A 22,786-nucleotide genomic window follows, 5' to 3' on the forward strand; every position below is an offset into this window, starting at 1 on the left:
CATATACTGTTAAAACTTTTTTTATTAACCAGGTATTGTTCAGGGTTTAAATACCACATTAGAAATCTCGCTACAGCATAGATGTGAAAGTTTACGAGGGGCGTTTGAAGGCAGCGTGAGTTCACCACCTTCCGTGAATTCTGATTGGCTACCAATTACCAAGCGGTGTCTTCTATTGGCTGGTGCGCGTCCATTGAATCTCCTCCTCTACCTTTGTCAATTTCTTGCGCTCCCGTTGAAGCGCCTATTTGTTGTTTCCCTGCGCTTGGAGGAAGAAGTTATTCACTCGCTCAGCCGGACATTAGGGGCCATCGAGGAAGGACAGAGAAAAGCTTTATTTTCTTCTGTGACCAGATCGCGGCCAATGAAACTGAATGGAAAGGGAGCAGTGAGCCAGAAGCCAGGAAGGATATAACCTATCCATCACCTTGAAGCACAGGGCGGTGTGATCGGCAACGCTGCAAGTCCCGGAGCCAGCGTGCAGCACCGCTACAACTGGATGTGTTGGGAACAAACAAGGGAATGACATAACACACACCCAGAGATGGTTTACTACTCGCGGGGACCTTCAGAGACATTACTGCTGCTGTGAACTTTTCTGTCCTTAAACTGTACGGCCGCGGAGAGGGATTAAGAAAAGCGCTTCTTCTTATCAGCAGAGGGATTAATTATGCCGGACCAAATCACAGTTTCAGAGTTTGTGGCAGAGACGAACGAAGACTATAAATCGCCCACTGCCTCTAACTTCACCACCAGGATGTCCCACTGCAGGAACACAGTGGCCGCTCTGGAGGAGGTGAGTGGCTCTGGTGGCACAGAGATTATAGATCAACATCCACCAAGGATAAAAAGAGAATATGCATCTTACACCTGATTTTAGAAGAGCTGCCATAAATCTTCCTGTATCTGCTCAGAGTAGGAGGTCACCTCTATTTAATCTGTACAGAAACTGCCTCAACACTACACCCCTACTCCATTCCTCATGCTCCATACACCTATTCTAATAAGATCAACCACTATAGTCTGCTACTAGACAGTAGATTTCATCATAAGTTACATTTCTCAAGGTTTACCCAGCAAGGGCAGGTGTAGTCAGTGATCTGTTCTATTTACATACATACACACATTTGCCTCAGAGAGTTTTACGGTTTAATTACATATGACCCTCATGTCAGATAAGGGAACCCCCCCCCCCAGTCAAACCTTTTCATTGTGAGAAAAAAAGGAAAAACCTCAGGAAAAACAAAATAAGAGGGATCCTGCATAAAGGGTGGACAGAAAGAAGAGAAACACTAAGCAACACAGTGATATGAGGTAAACAGAGTGCAAATATATGTTAGTGAAAAGACCGAAATGTCATCACACACACTTTTCAGTGTTGGTCATTGTAGATATTGAGCTAAATGATCCCTCCCACAGTGATAAGGGGAGAAATATTATGCCATAGGCCCATTGTACAGCCGCACTACAGTGTGTATCAACAGAGAGCACTTTGCCTTCTTCCTTTAACTCGCAGGTCACCAGGAGGAAGGACCCTTCCGCTTTGTTCCCTAACAACCTTCCACTGCCCTCCCTCGCTTGTTATAGTTTCCCTACTTTGTGTGCTGCATGGCAGAGCCTCGCCCTGCCTGGTGGTAAAAATAGGATTTCCCACATGAAGAGCTCGACGTGTTATGTGTGTTAGTGTGTCTCTGCTCTGTAAGTTAGAATACGCTTGTAGACGTGAGGTGACGTCTGAGGAAATGGCTAATGTTTCCTGCTTTCATTGATGAAAAGTCATCATTCAAATTGAATGGAATTATTTTTTTTTTTTGTACAACGGACATCTGATTGTGTGATAAGTTGTCAGCATCTGATGTCAGTTTTTCTCAACTAATCCACATGTGGGCTCATTTACTTAAGCTGCCTGGTCATACACACCTGAGTGAGGGTTGTGGTTTATTTTTAACTGGTGTTTGTGGAAGGCTGAGCCAGGCAGCCAGACATACACCTGCTCAGGCTGACAGGTGCTTCACTTGGGTGTTAGTCTCTTTAACACACACTGTTTCTTTCAAACCTCTGCTGCTTATTCGAAAATAGAAATTCATTTGCTTTTGTGAAAGATTGCACCACTGCTTCCAATGGAACGTGCTTCTCTGTCGTAGCAAGCAAATAAGTGTTTGGATTTGACTCTTTTTTTTTTTTTTTTTTTAAACAGTAGCTCAGCTGTAATTGCTGACTTTGTTAGGCTGCAATTGTTGGGTTGTGAATCCAGATCCAGCAGCTGTGTTCCTGCGTTGTTGTTGCGGGGACGTGGAGTAGCGTGTTGTTGCTTCACATTGACCTCGCTGTGCTCAGGCCCAGAGAACACAAGGCCTTATTGTTGGGACAACAAGACCTCGCTCACTTTGGTCTGTTTGACCAATTAAACACTCCAGTGGACGGAGAACACTTCCACTTATTGTCTGCCAGCCTGCTGGGAATCTCAAACACATGCAGGCAAACAAAAACACATTTACATATGTACACACACACACACACACACACACACACTGGTACCCACAAGTAGCTGGTGTTTTTATATTCCTCTTAAGATTTTGACTAACACATCAAGAGGGTGACTCTTTCAGCCTTGAATGTTATAATAGGACATCTGTGTACTCCCTGTCCATGAAGGCTAAATGAAAATAAAAACACCAGACTGTGCTGTTTTCAGCATTGTGCTGATTCCGGTCTTCTCTATAACAGCAGTTTGTTATATAAGCGCTCACCTCTAAGATTTGACTCTTCCACTGACGACCGGGGACGACAGATCGGAGCAGCACAGTGTTCATAGTGTTGTGTAATGCTGCAGAGAGCTGGTATATGATTTGAGAAGATGTCTCGTGTTATGTGAATTGGCACCTATGGCTTCTGATAGATGCTTGTCTGTGTTTGGTCCCCTGTTACCTGTTGGTGTTTTTGTACATATTATAGATAATGCTATGTAATAAGGTTTTCATGATAATATATTTCACAGTATTTTGGAAGTGCAGTCAGCAAGCAACAGAGGCTTTGGTTACTTCTTAAATCACTAATGCATATTGTATATTCTGCTTGGACACACATTTACCTTTTGTGTAGGTGGATTTGTTTTTGTTTTTTAATGCTATTTTCTCTTCATGTGTTGTCTTTCCTCTGGCAAGAACAGAGGTAACGTTGTAGTAGTTCTGAGCTATCTAGCATATCTGTGAAGTCCTTTATTGATTTTTTTTTTTCTTTTTAGTATAGGTTTTGCTCTTTAAAGAAATATTTCTCTGTTAATCAGACTGCTTTAACTTAAATGTATGGAATAAAGTGCATCCTGTGATCCGTATTTCCGATTCAGGCTGTTTAAAATAGCTGATGCACTTATGGTCTCACCTTCTTAAGAGGCATTTCAAACTGACCCCTGGGTCTGCCTGTTTATAGGGAGCCTTTAAACACATTAGCCTAACAGGAGAGGAGATTCGGGCAGTGGTTTTACATAAATGGGTACACAATGTTGTGTAATTATTTCTTTCTAAACTTAATTGCAACTGACAGAATCTTAATTATGCTAGTAGTTTTAAGCTGTTGGCAATTAAGAGGCTTGTGAGTGTGTGAGTGTGTGAGTGTGTGAGTGTGTGAGTGTGTGAGTGTGTGAGTGTGTGAGTGTGTGAGTGTGTGAGTGTGTGAGTGTGTGAGTGTGTGTGAGTGTAAGTAAAACCACAGCAATAAAAACCTGTTTATCCAGTAAGAGGATGTTGTGTTGTGTCATGACCCCTACCCCCACTCCACGTTGTCAACTCCCTTAATGCCCCTGTAAAAACGTGGCTTTTGCCTTCACACTTATGTTCTCTAGGATCTGGCCTACCCTCAAAGGTTTGTTTAAAATGATCTGAATGAATGAATGAATCATTTTGTGTGATAGTTTAATTATTGATTTCTCATTTTAAGTGTGTCCGTTTAAGTGAGTGGTGGTATTTATAACGTTGTAAATGGGGATTTCTTTATTTATGAGTTGTAACATATGACAATATTTTAAAAATGGATGACTTTAAGGCTGATGTTGAAGTGCAGAATTCTGACTGAAAATGTCCCATTTTCTTTTGTGTGTTGTTTTCATGAGGTAAACCACACTCTCAACACCAAGCCAATTGTGTGCTCAACTTTCTGTGTCAAAAACATGACCTCACAAGTCCCATTTGAAGGAAGCATTAGCCCTGAGGGCTGAGCGGTTCTCTGTGTTAAGTATTGATCATGGTTAAAATTGCCCCGTGTGCTTATGTCTCGCCCAAGGAAAAACTCATGAGGATGTCTGTCTGACGCCAGAAACTGGCACACATTCTAGTCATTTTAGGTCTATTTTTGCATCTGTGGCTGTTTTTATGCAGCACTTATTAAATCCTGCCAGTAAGAGAGAAACTCCTAAAATAATGTGAAATAATTGTCTCCTTGAACAAATCTCACGTGTATCCACTTCTGATTCAGGTGTTAAGACAGGTATTCTTCTGTAACATTGTATCACGACATTGTGGCAGACGTGTAAAGCTATAGCGGTATATTAATTCTCTGGCAGAGTGGGCCACTTACTGGGATCACTATGCATTACGTTAGCGGTGCACTCAGAGTGTCAACTCGCTGAATGAGTATGAAACAGATCTGACTAGTGCAGTAAGCTGCAGTTGGTTACTGAGTATTAGAAAAAAAAAAAAAAAAAACAGCCTCCACTACTTGACATTCAAGACAAGCTTTTGTGTTGTCAGCAGTGCAGTTCTTTGATCAGTCTGTCAGCTGCGTATTGTAGCACAGATACAGTATGTTTCATGACATTACAGCAGCTTTGTAATTTAAGCTGTTTGACAGTTAGAGTGCTTGCTGATAATTCCTGAACATTTCCTTTTTACTGTTGCATGAGTATTAATATCCCCAAGCTGTTCTAGGCCATGTGTAGTATTCTGGTCTTTATGTCCACATCGCATGCCTGTCTCTAGTCCTGTATATTTATTTAATATTTCATTTTACAGGGACAAGTACATCACATGCCACAGTAGTCATAATAAATAAAATTTAGTTTGCAATGCTTGTCCTAGCTGGGCAATTGTCCAAATATGCACAGTTCAATAGAAAAACATACAAAAAACAGAAGAAAAAAAACCCAAATACCATACATGCAATATAAAATCCCATGGGCTCATGAACAACAACAGATTAGCCATGTCATTAAAAAAAAAAAAAGAGCTTCAAATGATTCCATTCACAGTCCCCTTTGGGTTTTGCTCCCTTCTGAGATCAGACAGGCAGACGTCTCTTCAAAGGATGTCTAAGGGCATGTTACATGTCTCTGTAGACGTTACTGAGCTACAATCAGATTCAACATGACACTGAGCCTACAGAGCCTGGTTATTTGAGTTTAACATTAGCAAAGCTGAGAGCTTACTGTTGACTTTGTACCCAAATTAGTAATTGCATATTTGTGTGTTTATCGTGATTTTTCTAGAAGCTGGATGTTTAAGCCCAAATAACCATCAAAACGCTGCACTAATAGCAGGTCTGTATCCCTGGAGATAAAAGAGAGCTGTTGAATGGTCTGTATCTTCCCTTATATAGTGCCAAAAGCCCACCCACTCTATCATTAGGCCTCTCCCTCTGGCCCATATTCCTTTGTCAAGTTTGTTCATTTTTTTGTAGGTGAATAATTGTTATTTATAATGAAGTCAGCTTCTCATGAGCCGTTACTGGCATTAAGGGGGAGTTGGGGGTGACTCAATCCTGAAGACTAGCGTCATTAGCCTTCCGTCTGGCTATTATTCCATTCAACAGGGATCTATCACACTGGTATGAGAACTATGCACTGGCCTTGGTGCCTGATTTTGTAGAGAGATTATTGGGGAGTACCGCTGGGAATGGTGATGGTATTCACAACATACACAGGTTGGCACTGGCTGTGTATGTCATACCAGCCTCCAGCTTACTTCTCACAGTTTCTAGCTTCACCAACAATAGTTTGCAACAAGGTAATGGGACTTTAGAAGTAGTAAGTACTAAGTAGATTCTCAATGAGTTCATGAGTGTAAAAAAGCAGTTTATGGATGCCTGCTGTGATTGTCTTTAGTCCCTCATCTCTTTATAGCACCTCTAAGCTTAATCTCAGGCCACCAGTTGTTTTGGGGACAGGCTTTAAGTTGACACTAACTCGTATCGACTTTTAACACAATATGATACTTTGTTTAACTTCCAGATGCCCTAGTGACTGTGCTGCTCTGTGTTTTTGCATAACCGTGTGTCAAAGGACAAAACAGTTATTCTTCTCTACTTCTGCTTTGTATTGAATGATTTCATTTCAACTCAGCTCTACAATTTGTGGCTAATATATTAACGTGTGAAGGTAAATGTGCTCTCATAGCTCATGTGTCAGTCTGTCGGCATGTGCTGATGATGGAGTTGTTCCCAGGCTGGGGGAAGGCCTGACCTTCCTCAGTCCTGGTGCTTCCCCCCATAACAGACATGTTTGGCGGGAACGGCTGCACCCCTCCACCCCCCAGAACAGGTGGCCTACAGGAAAGTTTTAGCAAGGTTTTAGACAGTGGGATTATTGACACAAAGACACTCCACATCTTAAAGCTCTAATGACACATGGATGGATCTGTGAGCTTTAAACACACACATGGCCCAAATGTGCAGTTTGACCCAAGTGAGCAGCCAAAACCAGCAGCCACCCTGGCAGTTCTCAGTATACCACCTAAGAAACATAATCCTTGGTCTAATTGAAATGGGATTTCTGGCAGGATCACTGCAGTCCTGTCTCCTCCCCTCACCCTCACTGCTGTCCCCGCTGTCCCTCGACTTTGCCTTGCAGTAGTTAATGCACCAGAGTAGTACTCTGAAGAAAAGCCAACTGCATCCGCTCCTCCAAATCCTGGGTAAGAACACTTGGGCTTTATGTGAAAATTTGTTTGTGAGATTTCTTTATGTTCTTTTATATCTTAATATTCCAAATACATGTTTAATAAAATATAAATAAATGTTTTAGTGTTGTCAGTACTTTAGTCTTGGATTGGGCTTGTTCTTTATTTTGATTGATGCTCACTGTATGAGCAGAGCTAATTCAGATAAAATCAAATCTTTTCATCCTCTATGTGGGACTGCTACCTCAGTGCTGCCCATGGGTTCTTTGTTTGAAATGAGAGGTGTCGCTCCAGCCTTTAGGGCCTGGTTCAGTGTTTATGTTATCATCCACAGACAGGCTCTGGCCAGGCCCTCATTAAGATGCAGCAGCCCTCCCCATGGATCTACCAAGGTCAAAGGTCATGATCCTGTCACAGTCGATTCAAAGCCATGATCTCGCTTATCCTCTGATGGGCTTTAACTGTTTGTGTGATATGATCTTTTTTTTTTTTTTTTTGGTTTTGATACTGAATTGAATCCTGTTGGTCATTGACAAGGCTGGTGAGTCTGTTTGTAGAAAGGATGTCGGGGTGAAAATGATCATGAAAACTCAGTCCACCATGGTAAAGGGGATGAAAATGCAGTGAAAGTGGGGAGTTGTTCCTCTCTGCCCTACACAGAGGTTACAGGGTTGGACATCAGGGGCTACTGGGGGTAAACAGGAACTTAAAGCTCATCCCAGCCATCAGAGTGTCCTGGCCCAGATTGTCTGAGATGGCTGCTGTTGATGGCTATTGTTCCCTGACGGGCTCGGCCTCTTCATTAATGAACTCCACCACTGATTTGTAGTCCTGGCCACTTGGCCTCTAGTTGGGGCCGGTTTGTGTTGGGAGGAGTTGAATCCTCACAGCTGTGCTGATCTGCTGTCACTTTCACTCAGGGAATCGACGTCTTTTCCACTGGGGAAATGCTTTAAGTTTGAAAGGTCATATTTAGTCTTGATTGCTTTTGACTTCCCTTTTGCTCCATGTGATGATCAATCTAGTGTTCCCAGTTTCTATGACAATCCCATGATTCCTTTTTCCAGTTGCGTGATAGGAGAACAATGGTACCAACAATGGGTTTCCTTGATGTATATATTCTGCAAAAGTCTGAGAGTTAAAAAAAAAAAAAAGTTTTTTTTTTTCTCTTTAAGAAGGTATTTTTTGAAGTGAAGTGCTTCTGAAATGTGCACTTACGCTCATCCTCTTTGTAGTGTTTTACTGCAGTGGCTTCCAGGAGATATCAGGTCATGTTCCTTCTGTCTCTCTCAGGCATCAAATACAATACTCTGTAACTGCTGGGCACTTTGCCTCTGGCATCGCAGCGTTGACAGAATGATGCTGGCACGTATGACTGTGAAAAAGAGCCAAAGAGAACCTCCTAAGTGAAGTCAAAGAGAGTTTTTCCCCGTGAAGTGCAGCACATTTGGTCCATATTTTCTTATCCCTCCTTGAAACTTGGTTTTCATCAGCCTCCTGCTAGTTTATAAACTTTACTCAACTACTTCAGCAGTTGGTGAGGCCATTTTATCAGGGTTTTAAACTTTGTGCCACTGGGTCTCTGTTAAGATTTTTATCCGTGGTTTATCAGGGTCTAACAAATGTTTTTAATCACTTTTTTTATAAGGATGGTTTTAGAAACACAGGTAGTGATCTTCACCTGAGAACAATGACAAAACAATTAAGGTCGGTGCTTTAATAAGTCAGCTTGGGATTCTTTGGATTAGACACAAGCACCATGAGACAGCACAGCCATCTGGGGAAAACCAAGCGGAAACAAAAGTTCTGACCGGGTCTCTCACCTTGTAAAATATAAAATGTCATGAAAAACGCTTCAGCAGTAAACATGAAACACTTTGAGTACTGCAGTTGATGTTGGCATCCCAGTGTGATTTCTAACAGATGACACTTAAGGCCCAGACTTTGTAATGCTCGCTGAGGAGCTGTAAAGCACCAAGTGTTCCTGTGCTAAAATACCAGAAGGTAGATGAGATGTTTGAATAACTTGCAGTCAGGCAGAAAAAAAACCAAAAAAACAAACCAGAAACAGAGGTCCTATCAAACATGAGAAGTTTTTAGGCTCCCTTGAGTTTATTGACTTCCAGTGTTCAAGCTTTTATTACTTGTTCAGCCTTCTCAGTTTTGTGGTGAAGTGTACATTAGCTCTGGTTTCAAAGAGAGTGTGTGTTAATGACCTTCTGTCAGACGCTCTTATGACATAGTAAAAACCACCCTTCCCCCTTCATATTCTCTCTGTCCTATACTTCTACTGAACTTGCAGGCTGAAGTTTTCCATGCTGCCTCGGGGCAGGCTGACTTCACACACAGTTCCACCTGAAAACATGACCTGTTTGTGATTGATGGAAGCCACTTCTACCCAAATATTGTTTTTACTCATTCAGCATGAAGAGAAGTTGTGAATGAGACACTTGAAACGGTGACTTTTTTTTTTTTGCAGAAAGGTGGTAGTTTTTCCCTAGTGGACTTTATCAAGACTGTAGGAGTTTTTTCAGTGAACAGCTTTCTCAAGATCCTCCTTGTCTTTATTGCCTGTAGGCCTGAACTGTATATTTGACATATGTTTTGAATGAGTCACAGCTTTTCCTCTATGGATGATGAAGCAGAAAGGCTGTGCCCTTCCTGTGTTTTTCCTGACTCTGTGCCACATGCGGAGCCGTGGACACCAGCTCTGTGTCTGGCCAGCAGACAATACACAGGACCAGGCGACCGCTTTGATGCTACACCTGCAGGGAAGCTGAAGAGTCTCATTCTGTAATGCAGCGCACAAGACTGCTTACTAATGAAGTGATGTTTTAGTTATTTTTCTGCTGGGGACCTCTCTGCAGATTGCTTTCAGGTGACATAAAATACTGCAACTGTTGGCTGCCATACACATTAACTCTGGAGTGTTATATGTACATTAGAACAGATGTTGTTAGAAAATCCCACAGGCTTTTTTTTTTTTTTTTTTCAGTCAATCCATTGTAGAAAGAACGTTACACAATAACTACCCATGCTGTCATGATAAACAGCTGGTAGTCCGACCTGTCCGGTGTCATTTGGCATTTTGTGAAAATATCACAGCTCATCTGTAATTTTGTGGCATGACGGTCTAAAGCTATAGGATGGATATTGTGGATGTGCTGCAATCAGTGGCAGTTTTTGAGGAAAACAGATGAGATCTGTCTTAGAGATCATGTTTCACTTGTTGCTGCTTCTCTAAACAGTGCGGGATGAACAAACCACAGTGGTGAAATAAATATGATTGAGATGTCAAGTCCTCCCCTTGATTTTCACATCAAAACCATGGCTTTTTATTTATGGACTGTGTGTGTAGGTTGTACAAGAGCAAAACCCTTTTAATGGACTCTTAGAAGTTTTAGTAGTTTTCATTCAGGAGTGTAACATCTGGTCCCTCCATGAAATGTCGATTACAACCCATCACCACCACCATCACAGATACTGTACCCACACACACACACCCACCAAATAAACTGGATAATTACATTCCAGCCTGTTGCCTTGTTATTGATTTCCACAGTATGTGGCTGGCTGTTTCCTCACATGACTGTCGCACTGGGATGGAGTTGGCATGGTTGGTAGACAAGTTACAGAGACACCAGAACCTAGATGTGTTTGTGTGTGAGAGCTTTAAAGAAGTGTGTGGTGATGACTGTAGTAATACTTCAGACAGGGAGCACTGCTTGGCTTGTCTGTTCTTAAAGTTCAAAGTGTTTTTGTGTCTGTGTGTGTCTGTGTGTGTGTGTCTGTGTTGTATCGACATGGGCCCTATGAGAGAAACGGGACAGCGTCTTGCCAAACAGACATGCTGTCATCAGCGGATAGTTAGTTGGCAGGAACAATGGGGCTGGGTCTCTGTCTTGTCTGTCAGTCACTCCAGCGTGCAATCATCCAGGAATGTCTTTCTTCTTCTGGAACAGAAAGAGGAGGAGAGCAGGGTGATTTAAAAAAAATGTTAGCTTATGTTAGCTGGACACACATTTGTTTGGAGTCAGCGGTGTTTTGTTTGGGTCACTCTCATTATTATATAGTATAATGTTTTATCTCAGTGTGTTGGCTTTATTAGTTTGGGCTTGGGTCCACAACGCTACTTGCTTACCTAGCTGAGCTTTGCCTCATGTTTGCAGTCAAAAATGCTGGTTTTACAGAAATTAGTTGACTATTTTGGGGATTTTGTCTGCTTACACAGTTGTTTTCCCCAAAGGTAGCTGTGGTAACTGCTTGGCCAACGGGAAGTGGTTTTAAAGTCTGGGAGAAGGAAATCTGTTCGGGCTGACTTCGTTATTCTCTATTTTTTTTTTTTTTTTTTTTTTAAACCACATTTTATTAATCTCTGGACTCACATTTTTGTTCATCTTGAAATAGTTGCAGATTCAGAAAGTCTATTCTAAGGAAGCAAACATTACTTGCTTGTGCCTGTGCTTAAATGTATACCATCATCTGAGCATTAAATATGTTTACAGTCTTCTTTACATTCTTCTTTCCTGCTCTGTCTGTCTCTGAGCACACATTGGATATTATCTGTCTGTACTGTGCTCACAGAAATCAGTAACCTAACACACATTACTCTACTATTCAGGAAATGCACCATAAGTGAATGGATCACCTTGGCAACGACCCCTGTGACCCGGCAGTGTTGTGATAGTCTCTGTAGTTTGGCTGCAGCAGATGGTGCTCGATTGTAATCACAAAGATGATGATGATGATGTTGGCAATGATGATGTCAGGCATTAAGAGGAGGATTAATCTAATTTGAGCCTCCTCTGACTCGGGCCACTGCGTTCAGGACAAGAGGGAGAAAAGAGCCACTATGGTTAGTTTGCTGTGAGATGCAGAATGCTGACTCTGCAGTAATGTTATATGAAGTGTGCTTGTGAAGCAGCTCCAGGCTAAAAGGCTGGATGAGGATTCATCTCTTATCCTTCACGGTCGAAATGGTGCAAGGCGGTGGAATTCCCCTCTTGGTGTGAATAGTTGTTTTGGGTTTAAAAGTGCGTAGTTTTGGAATGACCCAAGCAAGAGGGCTCGTGCACAAGGTCATCCAGTTCTCACTGAAGAGTCACTTTGCTCAACCCTGGAGATATGTGAAAATGATTGAAGGGCGCTGTGTGTACCTGTGTGTGTGTGTGTGTGGATGTGAGAGAGTGATTTAGGGCTGTGTGTTTGTTGTGTTCAGCTGGTTTATTGCCCCACCTGTCTGCCTGCCTCTTGTCTTCCCCCTTTCCCTCCTTAGACCACTCTGCAGACTGAAAGAGGCTGCTGGAGTGTGATACTGCCTGATTTTGTGTGTGTGTGTGTGTGTGTGTGTGTGTGTGTGTGTGTGTGTGTGTGTGTGTGTGTGTGTGTGTGTGTGTGTGTGTGTGTGTGTGTGTGTGTGTGTGTGTGTGTGTGTGTGTGTGTGTGTGTGTGTGTGTGTGTGAGGTAACCTTGGGTCGATGGGAGCTGTGATGTCCTTGTTTTTCTGGTTCAATTGATTCACAGTCTGATTGTTGATGTTATGTGGAGGTTAAATGGGGGCTTAGCGCCACCAGTCTGCCAAGGTTTGCTATCATGAAGCATTGTCAGCATTTCATGCATTCTCACAGGAAAATGATGCAGTAATGTGCACCAGTCAACAGCACTCAATCTGGGGCTTTGAAAAGCCACTAGAGCCCGATTGACTTATTAGCTTGTTCCAGAAACAGTTTATTGGCATTGATGTACGTATCAATCAATGAATGATTAGATATGAGCAGCCTCTGCAATCTCTTTTTTGCAGCTGTTAGTAACTTGCTTTACTACAGCTGTAAAAATCTACATCTTCTGCTGTGCAATATCTAATGTTATTGTTATAGATGTGCATAATATTATGACAAATGTCTAACCCTTCTTTAAGACAAACCTGCTTCATAATAACATTATTAGCTTAACACACTTATACCTTCAAGCATTCAGAACAGCTTTATTCATCACGATTTCCAAACTTGTTTGGCAAACTCGAAGTGGTACGCTCTGGGTCACAAGGGTGCCTTTGATGATGTCATGTGGTCTGACGAAGCTGACGAAGAGCTTTTAATATTGATACTAGAAGAAAACATGTAACTGATTGGGTAGTTGCAGCATATGCACCAAAAGCTTTAGTCATAAAGTGAACAGATTGCTATAAATCTCTCATCCATTTGGCCTCTTTCCCTCAATGAAAACAATCGCTATTGCCAGAGAGCCCAACTGAGTTGAGTCCGACCGATACACTGAAGGGCCGATATTATCAGGTGAGAAATACATTACAAGAAATTAAATTAAGAGAAGGTCAGCAATTGGTGCTTGAGCTATTTAATTAGCACTGTTTCTGTTCAATTTGTTCTTATCGAAACGTGTTTGTGTTATATATTTCTATTTAAAAAAGAACAATGGCCAATACTGTATATTGTTATTGCTTATTTGCCGTTTAAAACTGTTACATGCTTTACTTCTGTCACTCACCCTTGTTTGACCTCACATCCCCCACAGCCAAACACATTCACTGCATCAAATAATCAATAGATAAATGGCCATCAGTTTGAAGGACGTTTTGGGGCCTCATTTTGAAATTGCTTCCTGTAATTCTCAAACGCAGCAGTTCTCTGAGAGAGAGATGAGTCAGAATTTTATATATGAATGCTATATGATCGAACTGCGAGTTTTTGTTTTTGACCAACACCTTTTCCCATCAGGAGCTTATGGGGCCCAAAATCTCTTGCTGAACAGGAAATCAATGCAGATCCAACCACACTCAAGCTTTCTGCTGTCTCACAGAAGCTGAGATACCAGCAGAAACGCCCAGCGCTCTCAGTACTGACCGTAAATTTAATGTAGAGAGTCCTGCTAAAACTCTGGGGATTTTGCTCTCTTAGAGGCTTTCTTCAGTTACCTTTTAAAACTCTCTGTGTGGTTGGATTGGTTTGCAGTGAGGAGTGAAGGCAGACAATAGTCAGTGATGCTTTGAGGAACAGCTGTACTTCTCTGTCTTATTTCTCTGTTTGTTATGAAAATACCTGTATGCAGACACACATTGGCTATGTGGGGTCTGAGCTACAGAGCCTGTCTGTGTCAGACAGAGCTAATGGGGTAATGGCATGTGTAACAGATGAGTCATTTAACAGGAGTTGGTGGAACTAAAACCACAGCTTTTACTCAGAGGAACAAGGAACTTCTGACTTCTTTGCATGTTCACAGTTCTGCTGGTAGAAGATTTTATTTTTCTCAGGTGTTAGGTTTACCAAGTGCCAAATTGGACCAGTGATAGATGAGTAAAAGAGCACACTGTTATTACTCTGGACTGCCTGCACCACTTATATCCACACTTACTTTGTGCTTTTTATTAATTATATATAGTATCAGATAGTTTATTAATGGAATACATTTTGTCATCGCATCTAGTGGTCTTGTAGAGACAGAGTGTTTTGTGTGTGTGTGTGTGTGTGTGTACAGTATTGGTGTGCATATTGTGGCTGAATGGAAGGCCTTGTGTGTTTTTGTTTTCAGAGGGTCCTGGGGCTCCGATATGTGTCAGTCAGATGGGGAGTGGGGTAGGGAAAAGCGGCGCCGGCTCTGGCCGAGTTGGACGAATGTATTTAATAAAGTCCCCAAAAACTCATTTCCCAAAATCCCCCTCACCCCAAGAGACTCCCTCACTCATCCCTGGTACAGTGGTGCATTGTCTCCGCTCTTTCAGAGTTCATTCTGGTGTGTGAGTGTCCAAGCTTAATGCGTGCGTCAAAGAGTGTGTGGTTATTCATAGGTTTGTGAGTGAATACCGGTCCGGAAAAATGTCCTTGTAAGGAACCTCGGTTGCTAATTGCTGGTCCGACAAGCTATTCTACTGACAAACACACACGCTCACACAAACAGGAACACTATAACTGAGGAGAGCTCCCTGGTCTATTCTTAGCTTTTTCTTGAATAATGCATTACTCGCAGCCAGAGGGGAGATGGCATAAAGACACTGCCAAACAAACTGTACCCCCCACATGCATACATTCAGAGTGTAGAGAAAAACCACACAAAACACAAAAATGAATGATTTAATTCAGTTCAGCAGCAATGCAAACTTCAAAAACCAGAGCTGAATAGACTGACAGATACTGTAAAATATGACTGCAGTGCTGTTGTATCAGAATAAATTAGATTGTGTTTAATATAGTAAATCTGAATCTTCAGCCTGTTCCACAGTTCAACTCCCAGTATGAAAATGAACTCTGGCTACATTATTGACTCGACGCACTTGAGTATACACTGACCCTGGACTTATATGTCCAGGTGAACTGTGCTCGCAGCAGTCCTGCAGGTCTAAATTCATCCTTACCATGAATATATATATATTCACCTTATAGTAATGGTTACATTGACCACCTAGTGTTTGAACAGTTTCCCTTTGTTTCTATTTCTTTTTCCTGTTTTTGTGTGTCCAGGCTCTGGATGTGGACCGCAGTGTTCTGTACAAGATGAAGAAATCTGTGAAGGCCATCTACACGTCTGGTCTCGGTGAGTCCCCCTGATTTTCATATCCCTGTTTTAGCACTTTCATTATAGTCAGAACTATTCAAAGAGGTCAGGGTCAGCTTTGTGATGAACACCTGCTCCCTTCAGTGTTACTCATTTGGGTATTTATTATATTCTTATCTTTTATCGCATTCATATTTTTGATAGCATAAAGTTAAAGATTTTGGGCTTTGTAATTGCTGGAAAGACTAAGACTAATCCAAATCAGCTGCAATATCTTAAATCATTTGTGTTTTATTCTCATTTTACTCAGAATTTAATCCAAAAAACCTACAATAGATTAAAAATGAAAACTATTAACTGCTCCCAAATGCCTTTATTGCCTTTGAGGCAGAGCTAGAAAGGGTAGTTGGTTGCTTGTGTGTGTGTGTTACTGCCATTTTCATTGTGGCTGCCTGTGCCAGTGTTGGGTGTTTCCAGTGTCTTTTGTTTGGCTTCACTGACAGAACCCCGCTGAGCACGAGAAAGAGGGAGAGAGAGGGAGAGAGAGGGAGAGAGACCTCTGAACAATGTGCTGAGCGTGTCTTTTTCAGAACACTGTGAGCTCTGTTCAGGCCAGAGGGACAGCTGTCTGATCCAGACCCCCAGAGGAACAGCTGGGGAGGGGCGCACACAGTGTTTGTGTGTGGGTGCTGAGGCATGGACACACTTTGTGTTGCCACTTCACCTCACTATTAAATTTACACATATACTGCACATGTTGCCTCTTTGTCGCCAGACTCCCAGGACACGACAGTCTGATATTGTGTGCGTGCGCCGGTGTAGATGTGAAAAATAAACCTGATCAGTTTTCTCACACTTTTCAGCTGCCGAAATGAATGGCCACATTGTGGATGAATTACCTTCATTTGAATCTGCATGGAGAGTGCAGCAGAGCACACACGTATGAGAAGTGCAGGTGTTTCAGGCAGTTGGAGTTTGTTTTCATTATCAGCCAGACAATCTAGTGCAGGGAAAACTTTTGCCTTGAAGATTAAAATGTGAAGCTTGGCCAGATTTCTAGCAGTGTTTATGATAGAAACGCAATTTTGTCTGTGGAAATGCCACTGGGAATGTTGTTATTTACAGTTTTCCCAAGAGAAACTTAGGTCACCTCAACAGCTGCCCAGATTCTGATCTGTTTTCAATGGAACCAGCTCTGTTTTGTGTCTGCATAAGTCCATGTATCTGTAAAGCAAGAGCCAGAAATGTGTAGATGGGAAAAATAAAAACAACAGATGATGTAGAGAATGTAATAGCTCGTCTATCGGTTCTCTCTATTACAGAGTCAAAGTATGAGGTCAGAGGTTTTACATGTTACTTAAATCTGTGATGCTCATAGTGATGAAATCATCTGCCTCTGCAGTTCTTCTCAGCTTTACAAGAGTTTAAGCATCTTTCAAGCCAACGCTTTGGTTTCACTGCCCGCAACTTTACAGTTACGTTACACTCTCATGTGCACTGTTACCAGACGCAGCACACAGCAGTTTCTCAGCTTTTGTCATTTCAGCCAAGTACAGGTACAAGTACAGTTCAGGTTCCTCCAGGAACCATGGTGAGTTATAACTATAATGAAGCAATACTTAAGAATACACATATATAAGATACATTTCTAACTGACTGATTGATAGTGAACCAAGAGCCCTTGATACTATGAGCCCAAAAAATAATAATAATGATGATGATTTTAAAAAAAGTGACGTAAAGTGCATGCAGTGTTGAAAGTACATTAGCCAAAAGCACAATTAAGGACAGTGCAGCATCAAACAGATGGAGTGCAAATGAGGTAGCGCAATATATTTTTAAAATAGATGTGGGAAATGTAAACATGGCATGCTGCCTACTGTCATAATACAGATCAATAATTTACATATTTACAATGTACAGTTTGTTTGGTTGGGTAGCAGCCAGAAGAATGTGCAAGACACTGTCCATCCACTGGTACAATTAATTATACCAGTATATTATACCAGGGCAGCTTTAGGTATATGTCAGTGTTGGTGACTTGTACTCCTGCCCCCAAGTGGTCAGTGTGATGTTTCAGACATGTGAAAGTATTTTTCCATACATGTCTTTATAATTAGAAGATCAGTTAGGACTTCTACATTAATTTCAGTAATATCCGTTTTGTGGTAATTCAGTTTTTGACTCCAGAGTTGAACTATATATAAAATGCATGTGAAGTGGTTTTAACAAAATATGAGCTCTTATATATACATTAGACTGCAGCTTGATTAAATCAACAGTAAGCACTTCTGTGTGGGCATAAATGCTATTATACACATAATGTATAATAAATGGAAATTTACCCCAGAGCTTAAAAACAATTAAAACATCCAGGTAAGATTTTGCATTACTAAAACAAAATATACACAAGAACCATCAAAAAGTCTCAATACAGCTAAATTGGATTGCATTACAGTGCAATGCATAAGCATTTATGCTGAGATCTATGGAAACAGTCGCACTACAGATCACATCTAAAGCACATCTCTGCCATGTTTGGAAAAAGAGTGAAAGCACAGAGTTTTTGCAGAGTTTTTTCTCTGCTCTCCAGAGAGGATGGTGAGATAGTCTGAATAATGAGACACACAACAGGGAGCCTTCTCAGAAAATACACTCCTGGTATGACTGGGGTCCAACACACTGCAAGGATATTTTTGGCTAACACACTAGGACAAGTGATGAAGAAGAGGAGAAGAGCTTAGAAAGGAAGTTTGGTTACAGGAGAAAAAAAGTAAACAAGCTTATAAGAGTCAACCATGCTGGGTAGAAGTGGAGAGACTGAGCAAGCTGTATGAGCTTATTGTTTATATGGCCCAGGGCTTGTAGCAGAGAGTAAGAAAAAGATGTAGAAATGAGAGGGAAAGGGCTAATGGAGGAGAAAGCTTACGGATGAGCGAGAGAGCCCTGTGTCGCTGCAGGGTGCTGTCAGGTTGTCAGCTTGTGGGTTTTTGATGAATAAACCAGCAGCAGCATCTCAACCCTTGGAAGGAGCCAGAGCTGATTGAGCAGAGCTGCTAGGACAGACCTGCCAAAGCTGCTGAACAGGTAACATCTTGAGGCAGACGAGTGAACGCTCCAGCTGTTGTATCTGTAGGTGAATAGGCTTGCCAAATAATGCAGGACTGAAAACACTGAATTTGATGGTCTGGGCAGGCAGTGTCCTCCGGGTCACTGCCGCCTGCACAGATGCATACATTTTTCTCTTTTGGCTGCCAGGTAACCAAGAAAATGAGACTCCCATAAGCTCTAATGTAATTAAACTAGATGGATGTCTGAGGATAAAACCCAGGGAGAATAAAAGGTGGAAGAACATTCACAAAGAAAATCTAATGAAAAGGAAAAATAGTACTGGTTCTTTTCATACATATTCCTTATTTACAGGACTTTGTGCATATTTCCCAAACTGCAGTTTCTTTACTATGACCCTTTTTCACATATTTGTTGTTTTTCAGTATCCTGTAATTCTCCTGCCTCTGTATTCTCTTGATAAAAGTGAACTACACTCCCCTTTCTCACTGCTGGTGGATGTGGAGTTGAGTGTTGTTTTCATATGAGTCCATAGGGAGATATGAGTCCATAGGGAGATATGGAATTGATCTGAGGTGGCCGCACATTGTTAGTGAGCGTCAGCCGACCAGGCCTGATGGAGCTGTGTGTGAGGGGACGAGTGTGGGAGAGACTGAGAGAGGAAGCAGAGGCCAGCCTGCTATCTGGTGATTCAGCCTGGTGTGTCTGTGTGTGTGTGTGTGTGTGTGTGAGAGTGAGAGAAAGGCAGATGGAAGATGCTTCAAAACACAACACATCTTTGGGATGTTAGATCATCCAGATGACTTGAAGCTGAGAGGGAAGATACAATAAAGACTGTAGTACAAAACCGTGTGTGTGTGTGTGTGTGTGTGTGTGTGTGTGTGTGTGTGTGTGTGTGTGTTTGCATGTGTATTACAGCCTCTATCCTACAGTAAACACAAGGTCACAGTTTCTGGAGGTCAAGCAGCAGGAATCCTTCTCAGGGACAACCTCTGCCATACTGCCTTTTACAGCTCTTTCCTGAGCATGATTTGATTTTGCTGTTTTAAATTAAGTGTACATGAAAACAAAGTTCTATTTCAAACATAGCCAATTCAAGCACATGGTTACATGCAGGATTTAAAGGGCCCATGCTGTTAAAATGAGCTTTATAGGGAGAAGAATAACTACAGTATAGCTTCAAAAGTGCTTGAACTCCTGTATTTTATTGGTTAACACTTTAAGTTAGAAATCCAGTGGCCGTAAGGTGAAAATGTGATACCAGCGTTTGGTTTGTTCTTTCTGGGCTACTGTAGAAACATGGCGGTGCGACATGGCTGCCTCTGTGAAAGGAGACCCGCTCTCTCTGTAGATTTGAAAGACCCATTCTAAGATTTAAAAAAAATGCAACACTTATTTTATTATTTTCTAGTGGATACACACTAATGGCAACATATTTATAATACAATATTCCATTTCTGCTAACATATCCGTCTAAATATTACACATTGAACCTTGAACTAAAACTAAAACTTTAACTAAAACTAAAAAAAGGTCTGGAACTGCTGATCTGAGTCATTTCAGCTTTCATTCATATCCTCTAAACCTCTACATCCTCCAAACACAGGGTGTTCACTGTAAATAAAAGCCACATAACACTGACAAAAAATCACAGACCTTCTCTAAGGAGAGCCTTGTTTTTACAGTGACTCTCTTGAATCATGAAGAGCCTACGTTTCTGTAGGAAAGCCCTTGAACACCAGCTTGATGTGATGGAAATGTTTTGGCAACATGTGTAGGACTGCATGGAATTAGCAGGTTGTGTTTACAGTGTAAACTTTAGAAAAGACCTCTTCTGTCCTTGTGTCTTGCTTCTTCTGGTTCCTTCTCGTTGCCACGTTGCTTATAAACTAACTCAGTGTGTCAAGTAGCCCATTGAGGATCCAAGCTGCTCTGTACTGTAGGCTGCATGTGTGATGTGTTTACGTTGTGCTACAACAAACACACTCCGCAGCCCAGGGGGGAGCACATGGCTCTTGGTTGCCACTTCAGAAGCCACCGCAGGCCAACGGCCTATTGGGGCGGCAGAGCCACAGCCAAACAACTGGAGCTGATGTAGACTACTGGTCTGTGGTGTCTAACACATGACACTGACTGAAATTAATTTTGTCTTGTATAACACAGCTCACTGCATTCAACCAGAAACTGTTTTTACACTTCTTCAACTAAGGATTATTTCTCAATTAAAGGAATAAATAAAATGTCAGAAAATTTTAAAATGTCTGTCACATTTAGCTTTCTACTCCTGCCTGCCGACATGCTTTATTTTTGTTCAAACCACCTCTAGTTGGGATGGTGGCGTGAGATATGTATTCACTTTCTTTATGTCTGATCAACTACAGAGATTGAATTAACCAATAAACTGAATCCTGTAAAAGCACAGCTATTGTCTTAAGTATCAAAAAGCTAGAAGCTGTTTCACTCTCATGTGAGTCTCATAGGAGCCTTATCATCCAGCTCACCCATTGCATCAGTTGATATTTGGTGGCTTAAATTAGATTTGTCTGATGTGAAGAGGTCTGCAGGTAGTGACTCAGAGGCTTTCAGCTTTTCCCCTTTTTAATAACATAATGGATATCTCTGCAGCTGAGACACAAGCTTATCTAGCTTCATCTATAAACCCGCCACATCTGTGAAGCAGCAGGGTCTGGCTACTTCTTATCGGTCTTTGTGCGTTAGCCGTATAATAGGCAAGCTCATGGTGTGGCAGCAGGTGTCTCTTGGTGTATCGTCTCACATTTTTACACCACCCAACCCTCTTTTTTTTTTTTTTTTTTTTTTTTGCATCCTAAGTGACTCTAAGTGAATGTGTGTCGTCATAGCAACAGTGTGCGCCATCTCTCGCTTCACCGCTGTCCCAGCGGCATTAGCTGTTGTCATCTTCCCAGTCTGCCGTGAAGTGTGTTAAGTAGAATCTAGGCTAAACCTCATGGTACATTAGACTGACTTTAGACATGCTGTGTGACGGTTTCCTCCTGACTGGTGAATGACTGGGGCTATGTTTAGTTTGGGAACCAACTGAGTGCATTTTTCTCTTTTTCTTCCATGTCCATCTTTAGTTGTCTTCCTGTCTGTTGTTTCTCTTTGGTTCTGCCTCTGAACTCTCTCGCTGCCTCCCTGTGGGTGTCATTACGAGCTCTGTCTCAGTGGAATTGTTGTCTAAACTGAGATCACAATATTCCTTTTCCCCATGGTGTTTCTTTCTTGTGGCTAAGCACAATATGCAAAACCAAAAATCAAACAATGATGAGACTCATCATGGGTGGAAAAGCGTAGGTCTAATTACAGCTAATGAAGGTGGAGATTTCAAAATCACTGATGTTAAATTTTGGATAAACTGAAATGTGAGATGAGGCTCCAGGTTATGACCAGGAAGAAGAATGTGTGTAATAAAAAGCTATCTCTGGTTCTACTGCATTTATTTTAATGCGTTTTTTTTTTCTGTCCAATGTGAGTCTGGTAGTGTTTTTAGAAGACCAATTCTGAGTTGATAGAGTACTTATTAAGCGTTAGGAAGAATGACCAGTGGTGCTATATCACAATGCAAAGTCCAGTTATTGAGTGGTTGAGGCGTTTGTTTAAATATTCATTGAGTTAGTGGGTTGCTAACAGGGTGACAAGAGGATCCTTGTGGTTCAGCTCTGAAGGGGATGGATCGATCAGTCATTGACGAAGAAAATGCTCTGACTTGTAATAACTTGAGAAGACAGAAAGTCCAGTTGGTGGAGGTGTTTTCCATCTGCACTAATCAGTTTCCCAGAGAAAACCCTGAACTGTAATGGGAAAGTTGATCAGCCTGGAAAGATCACTTGAAAGGCTACCATTTATTATTAATACACACTGATTGAATTTTGACTTGTCAGGTCAGAGAGTAAAAGACCTGACCTTTGTGTGTCTGTGTGTGTCTGTGTGTGTGTGTTTCCAGCCCATGTGGAGAATGAGGAGCAGTACACTCAGGCCCTGGAGAGGTTTGGAGAAAACTGCGTCTACAGAGATGATCCAGACTTGGGTTCGGCCTTTCTAAAATTCTCTGTTTTCACTAAGGAACTGACTGCACTCTTCAAAAACTTGGTGAGTCTGCATTCTGTGTGTTTGTTTGTGTGTGTAGGGGTCAGAGGACTGGATGGGTAAAATCCTTTGGGCAAAGGAAATATTTCCATCCTTTCCCTAATTGTCTCAATCCCCTGGAGTCACTGTGTGTGTTCACTAACAAACATATATCGAGTCCTGCTGGATCTTAAAGTCCTCAGGAGGTGGCTCTAGTTTTCCACTGAGGTGGCCAAAGA

At 41.7% G+C, this 22,786-nt stretch overlaps 1 protein-coding gene across 2 annotated transcripts in view; it reads left to right on the forward strand.

The window, feature by feature from the left end:
• Positions 1-265: 265 nt before the first annotated feature.
• Positions 266-22,786, forward strand: part of asap2a (ArfGAP with SH3 domain, ankyrin repeat and PH domain 2a) — a 45,311-nt gene continuing 22,790 nt past the window's right edge. For both annotated transcript variants that reach the window (XM_026304709.1, XM_026304718.1), the window contains exons 1-3: positions 266-796; positions 15,359-15,431; positions 22,426-22,571. In XM_026304709.1, coding sequence (XP_026160494.1) covers positions 671-796; positions 15,359-15,431; positions 22,426-22,571 — 345 coding nt within the window. In that variant the 5' untranslated portion in view covers positions 266-670. The remainder of the gene's footprint in view (positions 797-15,358; positions 15,432-22,425; positions 22,572-22,786) is intronic.

Source organism: Mastacembelus armatus, chromosome 22 (assembly GCF_900324485.2).
Source record: "Mastacembelus armatus chromosome 22, fMasArm1.2, whole genome shotgun sequence".
Taxonomy (NCBI): Eukaryota; Metazoa; Chordata; class Actinopteri; order Synbranchiformes; family Mastacembelidae; genus Mastacembelus; species Mastacembelus armatus.